Source organism: Lactuca serriola, chromosome 7 (genome assembly GCF_051521515.1).
Source record: "Lactuca serriola cultivar US96UC23 chromosome 7, Lser_US96UC23_V15, whole genome shotgun sequence".
NCBI lineage: Eukaryota > Viridiplantae > Streptophyta > Magnoliopsida > Asterales > Asteraceae > Lactuca > Lactuca serriola.
This window is the reverse complement of record NC_136414.1, coordinates 195,072,394-195,096,314: the sequence shown is the minus strand read 5'-3', so window position 1 is coordinate 195,096,314 and position 23,921 is coordinate 195,072,394. Positions and strand designations below refer to the sequence as shown.

At 36.1% G+C, this 23,921-nt stretch overlaps 2 protein-coding genes across 2 annotated transcripts; one reads left to right on the top strand and one right to left on the bottom strand.

The window, feature by feature from the left end:
- Positions 1-2,109: 2,109 nt before the first annotated feature.
- LOC145061755 (DEA(D/H)-box RNA helicase family protein) lies at positions 2,110-7,255 on the top strand. The gene is made up of 8 exons (XM_079009307.1): positions 2,110-2,622; positions 3,595-3,867; positions 3,965-4,288; positions 4,751-4,942; positions 5,099-5,254; positions 5,604-6,028; positions 6,388-6,545; positions 6,752-7,255. The coding sequence occupies exons 1-8, from the start codon at positions 2,254-2,256 to the stop codon at positions 7,090-7,092; spliced, it is 2,238 nt and encodes a 745-aa protein (XP_078865433.1). The 5' UTR covers positions 2,110-2,253; the 3' UTR covers positions 7,093-7,255.
- Positions 7,256-8,801: 1,546 nt separating this feature from the next.
- Positions 8,802-12,174, bottom strand: ATRBP45C (RNA-binding (RRM/RBD/RNP motifs) family protein). The gene is made up of 6 exons (XM_079011113.1): positions 11,649-12,174; positions 11,060-11,558; positions 9,969-10,024; positions 9,758-9,888; positions 9,411-9,687; positions 8,802-9,046 (listed from the first exon to the last, which is right to left on the bottom strand). Exons 1-6 carry the CDS (start codon positions 11,991-11,993, stop codon positions 9,044-9,046), a joined length of 1,311 nt encoding a protein of 436 aa, XP_078867239.1. The 5' UTR covers positions 11,994-12,174; the 3' UTR covers positions 8,802-9,043.
- Between the last annotated feature and the right edge of the window lie 11,747 nt (positions 12,175-23,921).

Below are 23,921 nucleotides of genomic sequence, written 5' to 3'. Positions count from 1 at the left end.
TCTTTTAATATGTAATATATATATATATATATATATATATATATATATATATATATATATAACCCGTGGACAACACAGTTACAAAATTAATTAAACTTTCATAATAAAAAACAACTCAAAATTATTAATCAATTCTTTTAAATAAATTATTAATTAAGAGATATTTTATGTTATATAAAATTATAATCCTTAATTTAGATAAATACATGAAATTAAATCATCTTTGTATTAATTTTATGTTAATTTTTATTTTAATTTTATTAATTTAATGTAATTAAAATGGAATTCAGTCTTATAAATTAGGGAAATCTTCAGAAAAGTCTCATTAATTTGAAAAAAGTTACATTTAAGTCCTAAATATTTTTTTTTTGAATAAAGTGGTAGGTCCTTGGTTCAATTCCCCTTGACTTCTTTTTCTCTTAGAAAAAATCATTTGTAGAACTTTAATGAAAATAAATAAAGATTATATATTCATGTGAAGGATATAAAACATATGTGGCATCTAGCTTAATTGGTTAGATGCATTTGTTTGGTGGGAGAGGTCCAGAGTTTGAAACCTCTCTGCTCTCTCCCCTCTATTCAGGGCCAACCCTAGAGCATGGGCAAGCTGGGCGACCGCCCCGGACCTCGCCAAATCTTGGGGCCCCTACAAGCTACGGTTAGTGTATATATACGAATTTAGATGATATAATACGCGACAAAAAACAAAAAACATTTGTAGTTAAGATATTTGAAGTGTAGGGGTTAATATTGGTGAGTTACCTGAGTTCGAATCTTGTTAGTCACATCCTTTGATTTTTTTTAATACTTAAGATTTATTAAAGGCTATTAGGGCTATGGATTTTTTTTGGCGTGCCTCCAAAACGACGCAAACAAATTCTCAATTATAAAGAAATATGTTTTAAAATATTTTACTTATTAATTATTAAAGGCAAATATTTTTTTGTGCTTCTCAGAATGACTCAAATGATTTCTCAGTTGTCAAAAAGTAATGAACCGCCTAAGGTTGAAATGCACAACTGTTTCGCAAAACGATTTATTTTGAAGGATTATCACCACAACCCTAGCAGCAACCTCTTGAATGTTTGATTTCTGGAAGTTCGATTTTCATCCAGCCCTAGTCAACATCCAAATAAACAGATTAAGGTATCTAAGTTTTGATTTTTGCTACGATTATAAGTGTTAGTACAATAGCTTTGCTAAGATCTTATTTTTTTAGTATGTTATTACTTATGTCTATTCCACTAAGGAGAGTGTTAAAATTTAGATGTTTCTAAAAGATTTGTAGTTGAGAGGAGTATGATAGAAAAAAATAAAAATAAAGGAGATAATTTGCTATCAAATTGAATTTTGTGAAAGTCATTTTGCTATTTATTATTCGAGGCAAATACTATATGTAAACTTTTTTAGTTTTTAAATTTCTATGCTATTTGCTAATTTTATTTTTAGAAATCAAACTTGTGTATTTATATTCAATTACTTTAGTAATAATTTTGATATAAACTTCAACTGTTTGATGTTAAACATACTCTTTTTACCGAAATTGCAAATCTTTTTTATGCTCAACTTGCCTCAATTATGTATATCTTTAAATTGCTAATTATTATTTCGCTTCATTTATGATTCAAATATAGAAGCTTTGTTAAGGTTTTTTTTTTTTTTTTTGACCAGCCATAACTATATTATTCTCAAATAATTATATATTTTAGTGAATTAGTACAAGCCACTTTTTTGGACATCAACTCTAGTTATTTGACTAGAAAATTATACAATTTGAAGGGCCTCATCTATTTTTTTCGCCCCGGGCCTCAAATAGTCTAGGACCGGCCCTGCCTCTATTCCTTACAAAAATTCATCATTTTTAAAAAAAATTGATTTATGCTGACAAGGCATGCCAAATCAGATGACACGTCAGCATCCCCTTCCAACTTGGCATGCCACATAAAGGATTACCGGCTGAAAAGGTAAAAAATGGTTAAAATGTCAGGTTTATCCGGTTTCTTGGGTTTTTTTCTTTAAAAATTTTTTTTAGAACTTAAATGTAACTTTTATGAAGATTTCTATTTATTAAATTATAATCCTTTCGCTAAACCCTAGCTGTAGCTGCCTTGTGGTTACATAGAATTTCAATTGTGCCCAAAAGCCCTACCGCCTAAAACCCCAACTCTCCGCACCCAGAAAAAAAAAATCAAATTAAAACCATCGAAACCACGATTTCAATCACTCTCTGAAACCCTAGCAACTAATTTCCCAATGAAGAAGCCAAAATCCAAACAGTTACGTATACAGAGCCGCACATCGGAAGTACAGGAAATCGAATTACTGGAGAAATGGATAGAATTTGGGAAGCTAGAATCAGGTTCCAATCCATTATCCCTTCCGCCGCTGCCGGCGAAGTCCCCGATCGGCCGTATCGATGAGAGTACGTACTCTCAGTACGCCGGTTGCACGAAATTCCAACAATTACCTCTGTCAAAGAATACAAAAGACGGATTGCGCCAATCTGGGTATAAGAACATGACTAATATTCAGAGGGCTTCATTGCCTCATTCACTATCTGGCCGTGATATACTTGGTGCTGCCAAAACTGGATCCGGCAAAACTTTAGCGTTTATAATTCCTGTAAGTTTGTAATTTCAGCGAACAATCCAACATCTGATGTATATGCTTTTCTGGCACAGTTGTAAGCCTAGTTAATAACTCCAATGAAGGCATACCCGATAGAAATATGTGTATTTATGGTTATACTAGAGTTTATGCTTAAGAAAAAATCATTTTTTTTACATTATTGAAATATAAACATGAATTTAAAGATTTTGTCGCTGGGTAGTATCTGGGTGTTTGGCTGTTCGTGTTGGAGCTGATTGATTTTAGGATAGGTTGGTAATTTTTCTTTTTTTTTTTCAAAAAAAAAAACATTTCTGTTTTAGCAACTTTTAGCTTCTCAAAATCTGATAGTTGGTCTCAAAGGCTGTGTTTTGGCATGAATAAGCTAGCTTATTTTTGAGCTTTTTGCAATTTGTTGTTAGGCGAGACTCCTAAAGTAGCTTATAAACTAGCTTATAAGCTTAGCCTTTTAATAAGCTACTTGAGATAGCTTATTGATAACCTAGCTTTCACCCAGTGCATGGAACACAACATAAATGATCAGAAAATCATTAAGATAATCGCTTTAACTCATACATAAAAGATATGATGATAAACACCTGTTTTTTTTTTTCTTTTGCCATCTTAGACTTTGAACCAGACCTGAAAAATATTGTACTGTAATGTGTTGAATAGTTGATTCATTTTCTGTGTGCTGCTGGATACTGAATATTAATGTTTCTTATTATTTGCTACTTTTATTAGTTTATTTAGTTTCCTGAAGTTTAAGCTGTCTTTAAAACCATATGAATCTTGAAGGGGTGAAGTTGATGCGTTTGTTGTAAGTTATTTACCATTAATCGTTTGTGGTCAAGCTGGAAGTTGTATTTTGTCTGCAATTATATGAAAAAGAGAATGTAAATCCCAACATTGTCTCTTAATCTAGTTTGCCTTCAACCTTTTATCATCTTACATCATGTTTATGATTCAAAAATTACTATTTGTCAGGTTTTGGAGAAGTTGTATAAAGCAAGATGGGGTATAGAGGATGGAGTAGGTAGCATTATCATGTCTCCCACTAGAGAGCTAGCAGACCAGATTTTCGGTGTACTAAAATCAGTTGGCAAACACCATGGATTTAGTGCTGGTCTTTTAATTGGTGGTAATGAATATGATGAAGAGAAAGATCGCGTGAATCGAATGAATATATTGATTTGTACACCTGGCAGGCTTCTCAAACACATGGACACAACTCCAAATTTTGATTGTTCACAACTACAGGTCAAAATTCAATTTTCCCATTTTCTTTTCTTTCTCTTGTTCTTATGGAAAGTCCACTGATTTGGGTGTGTTTCAATCATTCAATGCTAGTTAACAGGTTTTGGTACTTGATGAAGCGGATCGTATTCTAGATGCAGGATTTAAAAAAGAAGTAAATGCTATAATTTCACAACTCCCAAAACACAGACAGACTTTACTTTTTTCTGCAACACAAACAAAATCAGTTAAAGATCTTGCACGACTCAGTTTAAAGGATCCTGAATATGTTGCTGTTGATGAAGAAGCCATAGCTGCTACTCCAAGTAGACTACAGCAAAAAGTCATGCTTGTTCCTCTTGATCAAAAGCTAGACATGTTATGGAGTTTTATAAAGGCACATTTAAACTCAAGGATTCTTGTTTTTCTTTCCAGCTGCAAGCAGGTTAGTTCTTTTTTTATGTTCTATTTGAATATATAATGAATTCCATTATCATGTTGGGTTAGAATGTAGGATTTAAATGAATGTTTTATATTATCTATAAATACTATCGATAGTTTTAAGTTTTAACTGTACTTTTTAGAATTTTTAGTTATACTTTATGACATTTTTATTTGCAAAAATAAAAAATTAAACAGAACAAAGCTCATCCAACCCAATCAAAGTTATAACAAAAGAATGTATTTTCTAGTTATCATTAGAAAATAAATTGTAGCAAAGTTATAACATTCTCACATATTCTTTACAAGGTAGCAAACTGTGTAATGGGTTACTTTCAACTTTGTTAAATAATTAGAAATGCTAATTCTAATTGTATGACAACCAAACCAAACATTCTAGTAAGGTTTTATTAGGCCGTTTTTTCTGTTTCTTTAATGTGTTACATTCGAAACCCATATTTGATAGGTAAGGTTTGTATATGAAGCATTCAAGAAATTGCGTCCTGGGATTCCTCTAAAGTGCCTACATGGAAGGATGAAACAAATAAAACGAACATTTATATTGCAACAATTTGTTGAACAAAGATCAGTTCTTTTTTCAACCGATGTCTCTTCAAGAGGTCTAGATTTCAACAAAGGTGTTGATTGGGTTGTTCAGGTAACATTTTTTATACATCATGGAAACATGACTTAATCCTTTTAAGCTACATATATGAGTGTTTCTTTTTATACTTAATACAGAAAGTTAGGGAAATGAAGCTTAAGGAAATTTCAAAAGTGTGACAAGGACTAAATATGATTTTGTTTTTATTAGGTGGACTGCCCTGATGACGTGGCAGGTTACATACATAGAGTCGGTCGGACTGCCCGATATGATTCTGCAGGCCGGTCAGTCTTATTTCTTCTCCCTTCAGAAATGAAAATGCTTGATCGATTACAAGAGAAGAAAATACCTGTTCAAGTTGACAAGGTAGCATCATTTTTCCCTTGCTTTTCTTAAGCTATTTGCATGGAATAGCAACGTACTTTACTCTTCTTACCAATATAGGCAATGTATTTTTATTTTTTACTATAACAACACATACTTACTGTGTTTTTTTACCCATAATAACAATATACTTTCCTTTTTACATAGATTAGCAACATGCTTAGTAAGTATGTTGTTATTTATGTGTAAAGAAATGTAAGTACATTGCTATTATAGGTAAACAAAATGTGTAAAAGAATAAAGCACATTGCTCATATTGGTAAAGAGAAGCAAAGTACATTGCTTTTTGTCATCATGTGTTGGCATCTGAACATTTTGTTGCAAATTTCAGGCAAACACAAAACGATTACAATCGGTTTCTGGTTTATTGGCTGCATTGCTAGCAAAGTACCCGGATCTACAGCCTTTAGCTCAAAGAGCCTTCAAAACTTATGTGAAATCAATTTACAAACAAAAAGATAAAGAAGTTTTTGATGTTACAAAGCTTCCCATTGATGACTACTCAGCCTCATTGGGTCTCCCAATGACCCCACAACTCCGTTACCTTGACCGTAAAAGTATAGACAAAAAGAAGCTGCCCGAGGAGTCCACTTTGCTGCCCGAAGTGCCCGTGCAAAAAGATTTGATAAAGATTTCGAGTCAAAAGGAAAGTAACAATTTACTTGAGGAATCTGAAGAAGATGAAGAGACACTTGATTTACTTCAGAGAAAGGAAACGGAAAACGATGAGGACTTGAAGGCGATTGAAAATATGTTGTATGTAATATGTATCCTTACTTTCTTATTTGTTTTTTTGAGGAAATTTCATTTTTGGTCCCTGAGATTAGCTGATTTTGTGCAATTTTGGTCACAAAAAGTTTTCTTGCGGTTTGGTCCTTATATGAGTTTTTTGTAACGTTTTAATCCCCTTTCCAAGAAATTGACTATTTTTGGTGGCTAAAATGCAAAGATTAATATACTTAAGGACCAAAAATGCTACAAGAACCTCAAATGAGGACCAAAATTGCAAAAATCAAATGTGATTTACTCTTGTTTTATGTATTTTTATGGTTAAAAAGTAATTTTTGAGATTTAATTGGTGTGATGATAATATAAATTTGACATAATGTTTGTAGGCCTACAACTAGGGTTCTTAAGAAAAAGAAGTTGAAGATTAATGTCCATAGACCAGTGGGGTCACGAGTTGTATTTGATGAAGAAGGGAACACATTGCCACCTCTTGCAAGATTAGCTGCCATGAATGCTGACTCAGCACTTCTTGATAAAGATAAAGGTAATCAACACTTTTTTCTTATACAAACAAAAGGGTAAAATGCAAGAAATAGATTTATTTGTGTATTTTATTGCAACCTCCTTCTCTTTCTTTCTGTTATAATTGAACCATTTTGCTTCTAAAAAATTCACTCGTTTATAGCATTGTGCTTTATTATTATTATTATTTTTTTCCTTATTTAACATGTTTGTTGTTTTGCATTGTAGTATTGAAGAGGTATGCAGAGATGAAACTGGATATGATCTCACGAGACAAGGAGGACAAGATTTTGGATCGCCAAAGACGTAAAGAAAAGAGACTAAAGGAAAAGGAAAAACATAAAAGGGCAAGAGATAATGATGATGACGTGGACGAAGACGATGACGGCTTTTCTGGGTCCAATAAAGACACACGCAACCTTAAAAAATCAAAAGTGTACTTTGATAGCGATGGTGATGATGATGATGTGGCAAGGAAAGATGAGGTGGCATCGAAGACAGATGCGATATCGTTGCATGAACAAGAGGAACTTGCGCTTAAGTTGTTGAGCTCTATGCACTCATCATGAGTTGTTAACAGCTGTTTATGTCCCATTTTTGTACGTCTTTAATTGAAGTGAGAAAGTAAGGTTTAAGTTGATGATAGAGATTATGTTGTTTTTGGGAGGTCATTTGTGGTTGATACTTGATTGTAATTGTAACATTTTATAGAAATGGCTGCTTCTTTTGTCATTTTACTTGATTTTTTTTTTTGTTTGTTTTTCTTTTATCGTGGATCCTTAACGTCTCAAAAAGCATGTCAATAAAGCCATTAGGCCGTGGGGTATACCCACCATACCACCACACCATCATATTTAAACCATACCATTATAATATATTTCTTATTTCTTTTAGATATTTAATAACAGTATCTGTTTTTTAATTAATAAAAAAGTAGAGAGATAGAGCGAGAAATAAGATTATTGGGTGTGGTGGTTCATGGTCTACCCCACATTTTGGTGAGCAATGTGGAGGTGGGGATGGTGTTGTTTTGACATGCATATCAAATGACCTTATCACAAACTTGAAGCATTCATCCGGTAAACCATGGTTATGTGAATATATTATTTGTAAGTTTTACCGTTTTCCTGGCCATGTGTGTTAATCCACGTGGAAAAGAAATTGTAAATAATGCTACTTAAGTACAATCCCAGGGCATTGACAACGCTCTCATATCCTCATACAACAAAGATTCATAATTCGAAATTTAGTTGCTTGAGTATACATGTTTTGTAATTGAAAATAGTTTCTATGTAGAATAGGTAGAATGGTGAATGTAAATCCAGAAAGTTGATCTTAACTTTCGATGACGTTATCCCTTCACATATTCTGATGGCAAACATTTTTTATTCACATACCATGATTTTGCTGGTGTTGAACTGAAAGATGAAATTAGTAGTATGAACAAGATAGGTCATGATGATTTCTTGAGTAAATTGGTGATGATGAGGGCAACACAGAAGTGGAAGGTGAGGCTGACCTTGCATGCCAAGTTCATTCCATAACCCCTTGCTAGAGATGAGATTACAAACAAAACAACTGAAGATCATGTTATACAGCTATATTGTTGCCAATGGGTACCAACATTGCTACCAAAAAATGATACTAAAAGACTTTTGGTCAAGATATAAGCTTCAAGGATGAGTGATAATTTGGGATCAAGTGTAACATACTTGTGGATGGGTAGTCATTGTACGAAGTACATTATGATATAAGAGCAGGATCTAACCATTTGCAGGATATGGTTTAAGAGAAATTTTTATGGTGAGATCGGTGCAAAGGAAACGCAAACCCACTTTACAATTGTGTAGAATCCAAAATGCTCCATTCTAGACATATAAACAGGGAAAAACACCGTAAAACCAATATATCTAATTTTTCAAGTGGTCATTTTTTGTCGATATCTCTTCTTTTTCGAAGTAAATTTAAATACTCTTATGTTGTTATATAATCCTTCCACAATTGTTATATTGAACCGTAGAACGGCTTATAGAATGCCCATGATATTGCACCTTAAAAGCTTTCCAATTGAACAAAAACCAATTGAAAGGAGTATCAGACCGGTTTAGTACAACGGCAATTTTGTGGATAAAAGATTACATCAGAAAGTTTAACATAGGAAGTATCACGCTTTTGTTTTAGCATTTGTATATTCCAATGGGATTTTGAGTCATTTGTAGCACGATTTTATGCAACCATTATAAAAAACATTCTTTTTGAAAAGAAAAAAAAAGGACGCTTGAAAAGAAAACTAGGCTTACAGCAACAATCCAATATTCTTAACAAACATCTCTAACAATCTCAAACCCACAGTTAGATCAGCAAACATAATATCAAGAAAAAAAAAAGTAACATCGACATCCACAATAGGGAGATGTTTGTTTCTCTTGGGCACATATATCAAACTCCACGCACCATATATAGTACAGACCAGACCAACTTCATATAACAGCTCACACCCCCAACCTTCAATGCTAATCATCACTGCAAAAAAACACAAATCCAAGTCAACCCTTTGACCACCCACAAAACCTTATAAACAACATCAAAGTAAAAAAAAAAAATAAGGGTACGCATAAAAGTCAGTTTTTTTACGAATTGAGACCAAATGACCATTCTACCCTCTTACATTTCGAAAAATAAAATTCTCCATAATCATTAAACCAAGTTTTCTGGCTCAACTCATTAAATCATTAAAAAAAATGAGCCTCATGACAAAGTAAACCCAAAAAGGTGAAACAAGATGAAACTGATACTTGTTCTCAGATCTCTTGTTTGTGTAAAAAGACATAAATGCCCTTTTAGTATGACTATAAAATATAAAAAGAAACAAGAAAATGCATACTACCTGCTGTGGTTGTTGGTAACCACCATACCCTGCAGCCCCTGCATAGACTCCATAATAAGCATTTGGATCTTGAGGCGGAGGAGCATACCCATACGCCTCATACCCTTGAGCATACCCATAATAAGCACCACCACCACCACCGCCACCTCCACCACCATAATGTGGCTGCTCCGATTGCCCCTGTTTGCTTGAAGGACTACGACCCCAAGAAAGCCGGATATTTTGGCCTCCTAATTCAGTTCCATTTAGAATCGATAAAGCTTGTTCTGCACACCCTCTGAAACATACCAAACAAGGGTAAATATGGAAACAAAAAATAAACTTTCAAAGGGGATTTATGTTGACACCTGTTGGCAAACTGAACAAATCCACATCGCTTGCCTACGGGAATCTTCACATGAATTAGTTCACCAAATTGACCAAACACCCCCCTTAGGGTTTCATCAGAAACACTTGGATCCAAACCACCAACAAATATCTGCACTCATCATTGTCAATTCTTAAACATTTAGAGCTTCAAATAGAATAGCTACAAAAAAAAAAGACAATAATACCCACAGTTGTGTTGTTTGGGTCGCTCTCTCCCTGACTTCCTTGACCACTTTGGTAAGGGGCTGCATGTATCAACAATATTTAGAAAAAATAAATAAATAAATAAAACAAGGAAGAAACATCGTATCCAAATCAACAATGAAGAATTCCAGATGTTGTGCCTAAAAATTGGTCAATAACTGCAATACCTGTACTCCAGCTTCTGTTGGAACTATACAAATACAAATACTAAAAGAAGCACAAGTCTTGAATAGTTGAATGGCAATACAAATTATTAAAAAACAACAAGTAACAAGATTAGGGATAGATTAAAGAATCAAATTTATTCTATATATAAATGTGGTCTAATGTCTTGATACAGGAAAAATAACTGACAAGCCGTGTCCAAAGCCTAACGCATGGGTAACACAGTAGCAAAAAAGAAAGAAAACACAATACTCAAAGATGATAATTGGATGTTGAAAGACTGAATATGGCAGGAATATAAAGAGGTAAAACACTGGAACAAATAGAAAAGATGACATGATATGAAGAAAAGAAACTTGAAAAAAAAAGAGTGTAACTACGAAAGAAGTAAAGCAATTTACTTAAGACTGGTAAATAAATACTGAAGGAACTCGGAAACTAAAGGGAAAGGAAATGAAAAGTAAGGCGAATTTAGAAAAAGGAACTGTAATAAGGAAAGAAACTCATTACATAAACAAAACCACTGACCTAAACAAGGCCACTGCAATAAAGTGGAATCATTTCGGCTGAAATCAGTTCCAGGCACCCAAAAATGAGAGCCTCTCTGGGTCCTGCTTTTGAGACAACATGAGCTTTTATAAGTTTCGTGTGTCTTTTACATAATTAATTGATCCCAGGTTCACAAATGCAACTACTGGAAAGAAAAGATATGAACTCCTGGTGTCCAAGGCATGAGTGACAAAAGCTATCTAAGAACCACCGACTATAGAAATAAAAGAGTAGACCAAATTCTATCTAAACAAGCATCAAAAGAAACAAATAAGATAGCATACAGTAATCCATTTCAACAAAAGCAATCGTTTGAGGGTAGTGACACAGGAATAATAATTCTAAAGCATTCGAAAACGTACCTTTCTGCATACCACCACCTCCACCACCTGCACCACCGCCACCACCACCACCACTCTTGGTAGCTGCAGGGCCAATACGCATTGGCCTGGATGAACATAAAACACCATTCATTTCAGACATGGCACGAACTTGCTCACTCTCCTCTCCAAATCTAACAAAACCATATCCTTTAGAACGTCCAGTAGTTCTATCAGTGACAACTTTCGCTCCCTTGACTGACGGGTAAACAGTTTTGAACGTTTCTTGCAATATGTAATCCGAAACATCAGCAGCAAGATCACCAACAAAGATTGTGTAGTCAGGAGTGTCATCATTGCGTCTCTCACCAGCACCAAGGGTTGCCCAGTTAAGGCGAAAATTCTGCTCAGTAGATGGCATCAGTGTCCCATTGTAGGTCTGTAAAGCATTTTCTGCACCAGCACGACTCCTGAACTCAATAAAACCATAGCCTTCAGGTTGTCCAGTTTGTTTGTTGCGAATAATCTTCACCGTGAGAACCTGAACATAGAATTAGAAACAATATAAATCGCAATTCCAACTTTTCAATACATACGTAAAGAGCTCATTGGGGAAAAGGATCAGCAGTACCTCTCCGGTGTTGTAGAAGCAATTAGTAACATATGTTTCATCCATCCAATACTGCAAGTCTCCGATCCAAAGAGACCGAATCTCATCGGAACTCGCCGGAGCAGAAGAATACTGCTGCGACTGCTGATTTGCTTGCATCATATGTTGTGCTTGTTGCTGCTGCTGAGGCGGTGCCTGTTGCTGGGCCCACATATGGGGCGGCAGCGGTTGTTGGTGTTGTTGTTGAGCCGGTGGAGGCATCATCCACTGCTGTTGCGGTGGTGCTTGTTGGTACTGCTGTTGTTGTGGTGGCGGCTGCATCGGAGCCATTGGTACTGGTGCCATGCCGTTTCCTGGTTGCATCATCTTGTGAAAGGAAACCTAATTGATTTGACAAATCAAACTATGTATAGGGTAGAACAATAATATAGAATCTATCGGTAAAATTGAAGTATAGGGTTGATCGATAAGAACCCTAGACGGATCGCAGAGACCCTAAATCCAGATAGGGTTGATTCGTGCGAGAGGATATTTTTGTGAGAGCCGTCGCATTTTATATACCCAGATGATTTGGGCCGGTTAAATCGGCTGACAATAAGAAAGTAAAAAGCCCATTTAGTTGGATCCATTTTCATAACCCCTCTACAAGGATGATATACGCACATGCCCGACTTTAATCGAAAGAAACGTAAAAAAGAGAAAATACACAAGGAAAAAAGAAAGAAAAAATAAAGGAAACAAAATTTTCTTTTTTGTTCCATTTTAAAAGAAAACATTTTGGTTTTTTCTTTTCAAATCATCCCAGATCGGAAGGAAAAGGATGAGGAAAAATGATCCTTTGGTTCTCACACTTCCTTTTTTTAAATGAAACTCAAAAATATCAATTTCTTTTGTTTTATTTTCATTTCAACCAATTTTTTTTTTCTCTCGTTAAGTTGAATTCGAAAACAAGATAGTGACATTATGAAAATAAAAGGACCATTTAGCAGCACCTATAATATTTTTATAATATTTTTATACATTTAATATTTCTACTTGTTAAGTTTTTGTAGAAAAATGTTCATTTAATTTTTTTCCGGATTTTAGGTTTATTAAAGGGATAATGACTTGCAAGGGTAATCACTTATATCCTTTGAACATATTCAGTTACATAATTTTTTTGGTGCACCATTAACCTTTAGACTTGTTTTTTGTTTAAAATATACCAATATTACCTACAATAGTAGGTAAAACCTGTTTTGGGGTTCACCTCCAACGACATTTCCGGTGGATACAAACTCTGGTGGAAGCCCAAAATGGGTTTTTTCAAATATAGATCCTACTTCGTATGAATCCTTTCAAGCCTCATCAAGGTAAAATTAATTCTAATCCACCATAATTAGTTCTTGCAATCATCATTTGGGTGTTTTGTTATTATAGATTTTACTAATTGATTACAATTTACCAAAAAAAAAAAGATTTGTATGGACTAGGGATTAGGAGCATGGAGAAACGGAGTGGCATCGCTCCCACCGCTTGGCTGATTGTCGGCGGTGAGAATTTTGTTCGGATCCCATGGAAAGGGGTCTGTAGTGAAGATCAACACACATGCTCAATCGTTCAACAAGAAGATAAATTTAACTGCAACCCAACTTGTATCACAACACCGAGGTCTCGAGATGGTTATTTTCGACATCTTTCAACCACTCTACGACCTAATCAAAGATCTTGCCTCCCATGGTAACAAAAATTAAGTCTGAAATTTCATATCCTTATAGTCAAAATTCCATTTCGTTTGAATGTTTACATCTAGTCGTTTATTTTAGGGTTTGTGGAGGCGTCTAGAGGGTGTTGTGGAATAGGAAAAGTGGAGAGGATGGTGTTCTTTTGTAACACTAAATTGATCGGGACATGTCCTAATGCGACTCACTTTGTGTTCTAAGATGGTTTTCATCCATTTGAAGCTGCTAATCAATTGACATCACATTTTTTTCTTATAATCTTTGTATGTACACAATGTTCTATATTTCGAAAAGGGAAAAATCAAGTTTCTATTACTATTATTATTGTTTTTCGTTATGTCTGAATTCAAACCATCAATTACAATTTGTATTAAAAAATCTCATATTCAATTTTACATGGATTTGTTTCTATTCATTCCACGACTTCGGATCTTCTAAAGCAAAACTTTTTTGTTATGTCTAAATTCAAATCATTGATTACGATTTGTATTAAAAAATCTCATATTCAATTTTAGATGTATTTGTTTATATGTGACTTCATATCTTCTAAAGCAAAGCCACCATTACAGGAGCTTGTTTTTGTTTCATTTAAGTGATTATGATAGCTTTATGAACTTTAGTTTCCAAATATTTCTTCAAGTTTGTAACTTTATATGGGAAGGTGAAGGGATTAAGGGTTTGTAATCTACAGGAGAAAAGCGAACCTAGTAGTTTAGCGGTGGCTCACGACGGTTCTTCAACGACGAATGACCAGAGATGTCGTCGGAGGTAAGGAATGTTGGAAATGTCGCCGAAGTTGGAACTCAAACCCCCCCAAAACAGGCTTTACCTGCAATAGCAAGTAATAATAATATGGTTTAAATAACAAAACAAGTTTAAGGGTTAACAATAAACAAAAAGTAATTAAGTGACCAAATATATACAAAAGATATAGTTCGTTATCTTTTTCAAGTCATTATCCTTTTATTAAAAGGATGTTTGTAACTTTTTTTTTTCAAATTTATATTTTTTGTAGATTTATTCGGTGGAAGCAAGTATTTCCACTAGACTTAAGACTTTAATGACCCAGAAAATCAAAGTTGAAAGCTTTTATACACCAAAAAAATGATAAAACCGAATATTCTTGTTAAACTAAAAAGTTTTAATAAAGCAAAATAACACAAAATGGTAAAATTATTATTATTATTATTATTATTATTATTATTATTATTTTGCAAACATTTAGTTTTAGTGAACCTAAAATCCGAAAAAAGAAAGAAAGTAAATTTGCATATTTTTTGCCAAAATTAATAGATTTTACGTCATTATCCCTTTTTTCCATAAAAAATTATATATTTTGATTTTTTTTTCCTTTTTAGATCTATTTTCTTTTCATAAAAGACCCAATTTTTATCTATTACTTCCTATCTCAGCCCCCTAGTCGTGAGTCGGTTACCAACAAGTAAATTGAGCCTTTTTTCCATAAAAAACCCTATATTTTGTATTTTTTCCCTATTTTACACCTGTTTTTTTTTCCAAAATAAAGTAACTTTAACATATTTATTTTATTAATATAGATTTCCCAAAAATCACAATAAATTTTTTCATTTTCATTTAAAGTAAAATCATTGTTTCAATCAAAACCTAAGTCATAGAACCAAGTATCATATACAATTATCCCAAAATAAGAGTATCATAAAATATGCATAGCATATCACTGCAGGATGTGTATGATCACGCCTTCGTCTTGCCAAATCATCTGAAGTACCTTAAACATAATACTTAAACAGTAAGACAAAACTTTGCGAGTTCCCCCAAAATATCACCACACAACAAATAACTACATGCATATTGGGTCCACAGTCATCAGACTGGATTACCCCTGAGCCCATTTCATGAGTATGGTTTGCCCATCTATCCCGCAACTCATGTCTGGATTGCTCCGATCCCACAACATAAATTTGGCTTGCCTTTCAGGAATACAACTTATGTCTGCCTTGCTCCCAGGTTAGTTGGCTTATGTACAGAGCAGTATTGCCTCAACCCAACTGCATTATGTTGACATATGCAAGTATGCAACAGATAAACATATAAAAACAAATAGATAGACATGCAAATCTTTACAAATCACTACAACATAACAACATCCTAAACCAGGATACATAATTTACTTGGGCTGACATTGGTTTCTTTGACTCACAAGTATAGTGAGGAAACTCACCTCACAGTCTGAAATGAGAGTTAAACAAATCATTGCTCCGAATATTGCCTCTACTGATCACCTATACAATAACAGAGACTAAAGTTTCAATCTACTACTCATAATACCCAAATGACCTAAAGTCAAACTTGGTCAAAGTCAACAGTCAACATCAAAGTCAACTCCAGTTGGTCGCTACGTTATGGCCATCCTTGGCCACACCATGGCCACTAAATGACAAAATAGACGAGCCTTAGCCCATTATCCACGCAGTGGGCACTAGGGTCCTAACAACTTAATAAATCAAGTCTTTTTCTTTGATCATAAGGGCTCCATAACTCATATCTGGACCATTCTAAGGTAGGGGTGAGCATTTGGACCGGTGGACTTGTAGCACCTGGTTCCTGGTACGTAAATCTTATTTGAGTATTTCTTTTCTTTTAGCCTTGGACTCGGCGAGTCATAGGTCTGACTCGGCGAGTCATAGGTCTGACTCGCCGAGTAGATGCGGGACCCGGGACACGTTTAAGTTGGCGACTCGGCGAGTCACAGCTGTTGGATGAAACCCTAAGTTTCAGGGGTTTGCACCCTATTTAAACAACATATCTGCCCCAAGCCAGCCCCCATTCCCCCTGAGCTTCCAACCCTCGTTCTAAGTTGTTCATTTAGAGTTTGAAGCAATTGTTGTGTGATCTTGAAGGTTTTGAGGCAAAAGGGAAGTAGATCAAGAGGAAGGGAAGGAATCCAAACATCTTTGTGCTCTCTCAGCAGTTCCTTTGAGGTATAACCCGTTTTCCCCATGTTTCTATGCTTATTACTTCATTTAAGTCATTCTTGAACCAATCCCCAAGCTTGTATGTGCAATATAAGTCGTAATAAGTTGATTGGCCTCTAGATCTAGGCAAGATTGAGCTCCAGGAGCTCAGATCTGTTACCTTTATGGACCCATGTTGCTTGTTCACCCTAGATCTACCCTTTTAAGGCATTTTGAACCCTAAAATCCGTATTGGTGAATATCTACACGTAAAGTTGGAAACTTTACGTGTGATTCGTGTTCTAGGAGTCCAGATCTGTGAATGGCATGGACTGGAATCGAGCAAATCTGTGTATTTAGTAGGTGCATGGCAACGACTCGGCGAGTCGTTCATGTGACTCGGCGAGTCTGTTCGCGAGTCTCCGAGTTTGTCCCCTTTTCGTAGTGTCGAGTGAACAGTGAGTCACAGGGTGTGACTCAGTGAGTCGGAAGCTGAACTCATCTATGGAGGAACTCGGCGAGTCAATGCCCTGACTCGGCGAGTTCAAGGCAATCTCCTTAGATCAAGAACAGACTCGGCGAGTTGTTCATACAACTCGGCGAGTCGAAGCAGCAAGTGTTCTTCGGATGAAGACGAACTCAACGAGTTGTTCATACAACTCGGTGAGTAGGATGAAGGACTTGAATATCAGTTTAGAAGGAGAACTCGTCGAGTCGTCGCCTAACTCGACAAATAGAAACGGGATTCAGGACAATCGTTTGGGTAGGGACTCGGCGAGTTGGAAAGCCAACTCGGTGAGTTGGGTCAACTGAAAGTTGACTCTGACTTTGACTTAGGGCATGATCAGGGGTAAAATGGTCATTTTACTCAAAGGACAGTTAGCAGTGTTTGATTGAGTATGTTGTGGGAATTGCAGCCGGAGGATTTCCGGAGCAGCAGTAGACAGTCAGTTCCCGATCAGATCAACAACTACTTCGAGGTAAGTTACCTTCCAGTAGCGGTGGGTCTACGGCCACAATGCCGGCCCACCAGTAGGAGTCATATGTTAGATGATTGTCTTTGTGATGTCATCTAGGTTTGCTACTACCTGATATGTTATATGCTAGCATGATATGTTATATGAGATAGAAGTAGAGATCGGTTGATAGGACCGAAGGGTAGTTCAGACACCCCAGAAATGTCTGACGGTACGTGATGATATGTTTGCATGCTGGCTTGTTATGTTATATGCGATAAAGGTAGTAAGAGGGGACTAGTCCCCGAGGATCGGTTGTTAGGACTGATGGGTAGTCAGCACCCCAGAATGGCTTGGCACGGGTAGTCAGCACCCCATAATGGCTTGACACGGGTAGTCAGCACCCCATAATGGCTTGACACGGGTAGGACGGCACCCCAGAATGGCCGTACCGGGTAGTCAGGCACCCCAGAATGGCCTGGCAGTATGTATGTTATGTGTTTGTATGGTATGTGGTACGATGGGGGAACTCACTAAGCTTTGTGCTTACGGTTTTCAGTTTTGGTTTCAGGTACCTCCTCAGCTAGGGGAAAGGAGCCGGCGCGGTAGCAGCATGTCACACACACACTCTCTGGTTTCCGCATTTACGAGATTCTTTGGGATTTATACTCTGATATTTTGATTGGTTGTATGATTTGGCTTTTAGACATGGTTTACATTGTGTCATGGTTTGATCAAACAATGTTTTCATTATTAATGTTTTCTAAAGTAATGTTTTAAAACGAAATTTTTGGACGTGAAAATTGGGTCGTTACAGGTTCGGACCGAACCGGACCGTTTTTTGGACCCCCGGGCCGGTTCTCGGTTCTAAGATTTCTCTCCGGTCCGGTCCGGTTTTTTCCCAGTTCGATCCGGTTTTTACCGGGTTTAGAACTGGTTGGACATGATTAAGATTTTTGTGATGTTTTTTAAACACCTATAACTCATTCGTTTTAAGTTGGATTGACCTGCGGTTTTTTCCAATATTTAGTTTACAGTTTGTAGATGAATTTAGACTATAATTTTGTTTATTTTGGTATTATATTCACCGCGTTACAATCCTTCAAAGTAGAGCTATCAAAGCTGAAAAAATTCAGCTTTTCAGCAACATTTTGTAATTTGTGCCGTTTTAAACACCCATAACTCATTCGTTTTAAGTCGGATTGACCGGCGATTTTTTCCAACATTTAGTTTACAGTTTGTAGATGAGTTTAGACTATAATTTTGTTTATTTTGGTATTATATTCACTGAGTTGCAATCATTCAAAGTAGAGCTATCAAAGCTGAAAAAATTCAGCTTTTTAGTATTATTTTATACTATAATTCCGAGTCCGCGTTTAGCAAATGTGGTAGAGTTGTAAGTGAGTATCAGACTAGTTTATCGATATTGATAGTTGAAGCTTTGTTATGCACCCAAGATTGGGTGATAAAGTCTACAAATCCGATAGTTGACAACGTTGATGACATCTTGAACGATGATGATATAGCTTTGGGTAAAAAAATTACAATCTTTATTCTTTTTTAATACAATTATTATTTTTTATTAAATACTAACAACATTTTCATTTGTGTTTATGTAGAGATTGCACAAGACTTAAATATGTTACATATGGATGACAATGATATGAGGAAGAGTCCAATAGAAGATTAGATTATGAGTTTATGAAGTTTATTAGTTTGATTGATTTTAAAGTTTAAACTATGATTTTTGTTGTTACGGTAATACTTTTGTATGTTTGTCTTAAAATTGTTTAACTTTGTTGGTGAACTTGATTTATATGTTAGTTGCTTTTATTTGGAAAATTATTTTTTGCAAATTGCAAGTTATAATATTATACATCAATGTAGATTAGTTAGGCATGAAACGAAAACATATTAATTTTGCAAGTTATAATATTATACATCAATGTAGATTACTTATTATACTCTATTCAATTAAACTTGTACCGGTCCAAACGGGTCCAAAAACCGGAAAACCCGAACCTGGATCCGGACACGGACACAACTCATCCGGTCCGGTCCATGGTCCACAAAATTCTCCATAACCGGTCCGGTCCAAGAGCCGGTCCGGTCCAAATGCTCACCCCTATTCTAAGGTCTAAATGGATAAAGTTCCCAACTTTATCCCTTTAGACCCTCAAACAGATAGAAATCTCACTTATAGGTCTAAATAGGGCAAATCATAACTTGGCTTAACTCATTAAGCATTTTCTATGGAAGACTACACGATCCCCATTTCCAGTAACGTTTTTAGCACCATAAAAAAACATAAAAAACCCTTAATTTCCAGGCATGCATATCTTAGACTCTTATTAGGTCAAAATGAGGGTTTTTTTTACCAAAACTTCCATGTATGGTACTAAAACTCAATATATATATAAATCCAGATCCAAAGTATCAAAGGCCCTAAATGGCCTGAATATTCATAAAGTTGCAAACTTTATGAGATCTCACTGCCCAGTAATCAAGGACATGAAGATTTGGGGACAAAATTCAAGATCTAATCACCTATCATGATAAAAATCGAGTCTCAGGGACACTTACATGGGTCCAGAAGATCAGGGGTGTGTATGAGGCGGTTTGGTTCGGTTATTGATCAAAACCGAACCATAAACATTACAATTGGTTAATGTATTTTGATAACCATTGGGTGACGATTAATATTGGGTTTGGTTAACGGTTTTAGTCGGTTAATGGTTATGGTTAATGGTTAATATCGGTTGACCAAAATGGTCCAATATGAGATAAAAATAAACATAATTTTCTATAAAAATTGAAAAACGTAAAGTCTATTGTAACATTATATTTCGAGAAGTTTCTTATTACATGATTGTGGGCAATAAATGGTTCAAGTAAAGGCTTTAGGGTTCAAGGAAGTATGCTTTGGACCCTATTGGATGTTGATAGTATTGACTATGTGATCCACGCCATTGGTTTGTGCTTTGGAGTCAAAGGGTAACACGGGAAAGTGATGTTTTGGATTTCTTTCATGAATTAAGAATTTTAGTTCGATATGTTTTGAGTCAAAAAGTAATTAGATAGGATTGTGGGGATATTCAATATTTTTTCGTGTATATAAAAAACGCTAAAAACGGAGTTGAAACGAATAAGTTATTGTTGTTTGAAGTTGAAGTGGAAAATGGGGTGTTTTTGGGTTATGCTGGGCGTTACAGGTTTTAACGAATTACATTGGGCATAATTTAAGTTATTTTGGGCGTAATATGGGCAGATCAAAACCCTAAATCTTCGGTTTTGAGCCCTATTTAAGGGTTCAAACTTATAGGAAACCCTCTCATTACCAACCTCCATCACTTAAGATCATTCCTTGAGAAAGCCTAGTCACTTCTCTCTTGTTTTTTAACCTTGGAATCATTTATGATCTTATTTCTTCATTAGAAGGTTAAATCTTGAAGAGCAAGGTGGTTATGAAAGAGTATATGAGAATAGTTCGAGTATAGATCCAACAATATCACATCATTCCTCGACCATTGTGAGTAAAAAGCTTTTAACTTGATCATTGATTTCATGGATCTAGTCATTTGTCATATTTGACGCTTTTTGGTCATTTTAATGGATAAAGTTTAGATCTTGAAAGTTTGGCACCTTTTTATGGATGAAATTGGAAACTTTATCCATTTAAACATCATATTTATTCAAATCTGAAGATTAGAGATTTAGACTTAATGGATTAAGTTAACAAAGATGCATTGTTGGTCCCTTAGAGACTTAAAGGCTATATCTTGGTTGTTTGGACCATCCTAATGGATAAAGTCTGAAACTTTATTCATTATGGATCTATTAGGAATTATATACGAGCTTTGAGTGAGAGGTCTTAATGAAATAAGTGCATAATGTGAGTATTAGGGCCTAAGGCAGTACGCCATGCGTAATTCAGGTTACGCCCCGCGTAGCCCAATTGAGGCCCGTTTTTTTGGACTAAAGCTCTACACCCAACATAGAGCTAGAGTACGCATCGTAGGTCAACAAAGGGTTGGTCGTTGAATTTTTGACCGAGTTGACTTTTGGTCAACTGTGAGGGGTTGAGGATTTAGAAGGGAAAACGGTCTTTTGCCCAAATGGGGATTTATCTTGGTATTTGGAATTGCTAAGTTTGAATATTTACCTTAATTACTAATTAGGGTTTGGTTTGTGGATATGTTATTAGGAGGGACTATAACACCGGCAGCTCGTGTGTGAAATCTATTTGTTTACCGATCGAGGTGAGTCTCTTCATTGTACTCGTAGGTCGAAGACACTAATACCGACCTACTGGATTATGCCGTAGGATGATAGTTGTCTTTGTGACACTTGTTGATATGCCTATATGTGATTGTTGTCTTTGTGACTTTTGTTGATATGACTGTATACTTATATGTAGGGGTGAAATAGACCCATACCGGTTGAAAGATACCGAAGGAGTCGGAAGGGACTCAGGGTGAAATACACCCGATTTAGTTTCCAGTTGTTATGTATGTATGGTATGTGGTATTTTGGCGGACTCATTAAGCTTTGTGCTTATTGTGTAACACCTCAAAAATCGAGAACAATTTTTTTTTCGTTTTTAATTATAATACTTGTAAAACTGTTTGAGTAAAATATTACTGATTTCACATCAAACCACAAAACCATAGTTACATGTTTCAAAAACCATAATGTCAAAATAGTATAATGTCATAGTACAATCCTAGGGTTCTCAAATGCGGAATCATGTGTGTGCGATGCGTTGCTACCCTGTCGGCTCCTTCCCCTTAGATGAAGAGGTACCTGAAACCAAAACTAAAAACCGTAAGCACAAAGCTTAGTGAGTTCCCCCAACATACCACATACCATACAACCATATATACTGTCGGGCAGCTATGGGGTGCCCGACCTACCCATGTCAAGTCATTCCGGGGTGCTGACCTACCCATGTCAAGCCGTTATGGGTTGCTGACCTACCCGTGTCAAGCCATTATGGGGTGCTGACCTACCCGTGTCATGTCATTCCGGGGTGCCTGCCTATCCTTCGATCTATCTCACCCGGTCACGGGAACTATTTCACCCCTACTACTATCACATAATGATATATATATATCATAATCATGATGTCAAACATATTTGGGGTGTCCGACCTACATTTCTGTCCTAACGACCGAATCGGGGACTATTCCCCCTCCTCCTACCACTATCACATAGAACATATCATACTGGCACATAGAACATATCAAATAATAGTAAACTAGACAATTATCACACATACAATCATCTCCAATATAATAAACTAATAGTGCGTCGACCTTGGTGCCTTAGATCCATTTCTATTGGAAGACAACTCACCTCAATGTCGTGTAGTGTCTGCATTGTCCTCGGTACGGAAATCAACTCTTCTCGACTCCTCGATCCATACAAAACATCCTTTCTAAGTTACCATTTAATACTCATAACCCCTACTAGGGTTAACTCAAGTCCAAGTTAAAGTCAAGGTCAAAACCTTGGTCAAAGTCAACATCTGGTTGACTTGACTCGCCGAGTTGGTCTACCAACTCGCTGAGTCCTCATGTCCACAAAAGGCTACAATCTCGTCCCTACACGTCGAGTCTAGCAAGAGCTCGATGAGTTCTTCTTTAACAAACATCGGGACCTTCTTCAACTAACTCGCCGAGTTCGTCCTTGAACTCGTCGAGTTCTCCCTGAACTCATCGAGTCCGTCTTCATATGGTTGGGATATTGCCTTAAACTCGTCGAGTTAGCTCATCTACTCACCGAGTTCTATGATTTCTAGGTACCTAAAGAGCCTAGACAACTGAGTGATCTTCAATCTTATCATCTGGTCCTTTAAAAGAAAGGATTTGGTGGAAAATACGTCCCGACTCGCTGAGTCCTATGAACAAATCGCCGAGTCCCTCTTTGTCCCAATACAATCGATTTTACTTGGTCTAAATGCATCCAAACCATATATTTAACCTCATAGGGTCCATATTATAAGTAAAGCTACGAAATTGATGTCCATGCATGGGGCATTTGGCTTAAACAGTCATAAAAAGGGGTTTATATGTTGCATGGGCCTCCCATGGCCATAAAGATGGCACCTTTATGCCATGGGAACCCTCAATGGTTCCATATCTGAAGTACAACTCCAAATATACACACAAATTCGAGCATAGCTTCACTAAAGTTTAGAAAAAAGGTAGAAAATAGCCCCAAATCAAGGTCTAAGTAATGAATAGCCAAGGTATCAGCTTTATACCTCAAATGAGCAGGAAATGTGCCAAGAGTTTTGGATCTACTTGCTCTTTCTCGATCTCCCAAGCTTCCTTCTCTTTTTCCAACTTCAAATACACACAAAAGGCACCAAAAAGCTCAAGAACACTTAAATAAGGCTTAGGGTTTCGAGTTAGGTTTTTCTCTGGGTTGGGAGGGATGATGGGGGCTGGTTGAGGCATAATAAGTCGTTTAAATAGGGAGCAAACCCTAAATACTAGGGTTTCATCCATACAGCTTATACTCTTCGAGTCGGTCTTCCGACTCGTCGAGTAGATCATTAAACTTCCCGATCAACAATCGAGTTTACTCGACGACGTGGGTCTCCAACTCGCCGAGTCCCAGTGCAAAACATGAATTTACTTGAATTTAAATACATACCAGGAACCGGGTGTTACATACTGT

Coding starts and splice junctions, on each gene's coding strand:
- ATRBP45C (XM_079011113.1), bottom strand. CDS start 11,993: ATGATGCAACCAGGAAACGGCATGGCACCAGTACCAATGGCTCCGATG. Junction 11,559..11,648: donor GCTTCTACAACACCGGAGAG/GTACTGCTGATC, acceptor TTCTATGTTCAG/GTTCTCACGGTGAAGATTAT. Junction 9,889..9,968: donor GCGACCCAAACAACACAACT/GTGGGTATTATT, acceptor TGATGAGTGCAG/ATATTTGTTGGTGGTTTGGA.
- LOC145061755 (XM_079009307.1), top strand. CDS start 2,254: ATGAAGAAGCCAAAATCCAAACAGTTACGTATACAGAGCCGCACATCG. Junction 3,868..3,964: donor TTGATTGTTCACAACTACAG/GTCAAAATTCAA, acceptor GCTAGTTAACAG/GTTTTGGTACTTGATGAAGC. Junction 5,255..5,603: donor TACCTGTTCAAGTTGACAAG/GTAGCATCATTT, acceptor TGCAAATTTCAG/GCAAACACAAAACGATTACA.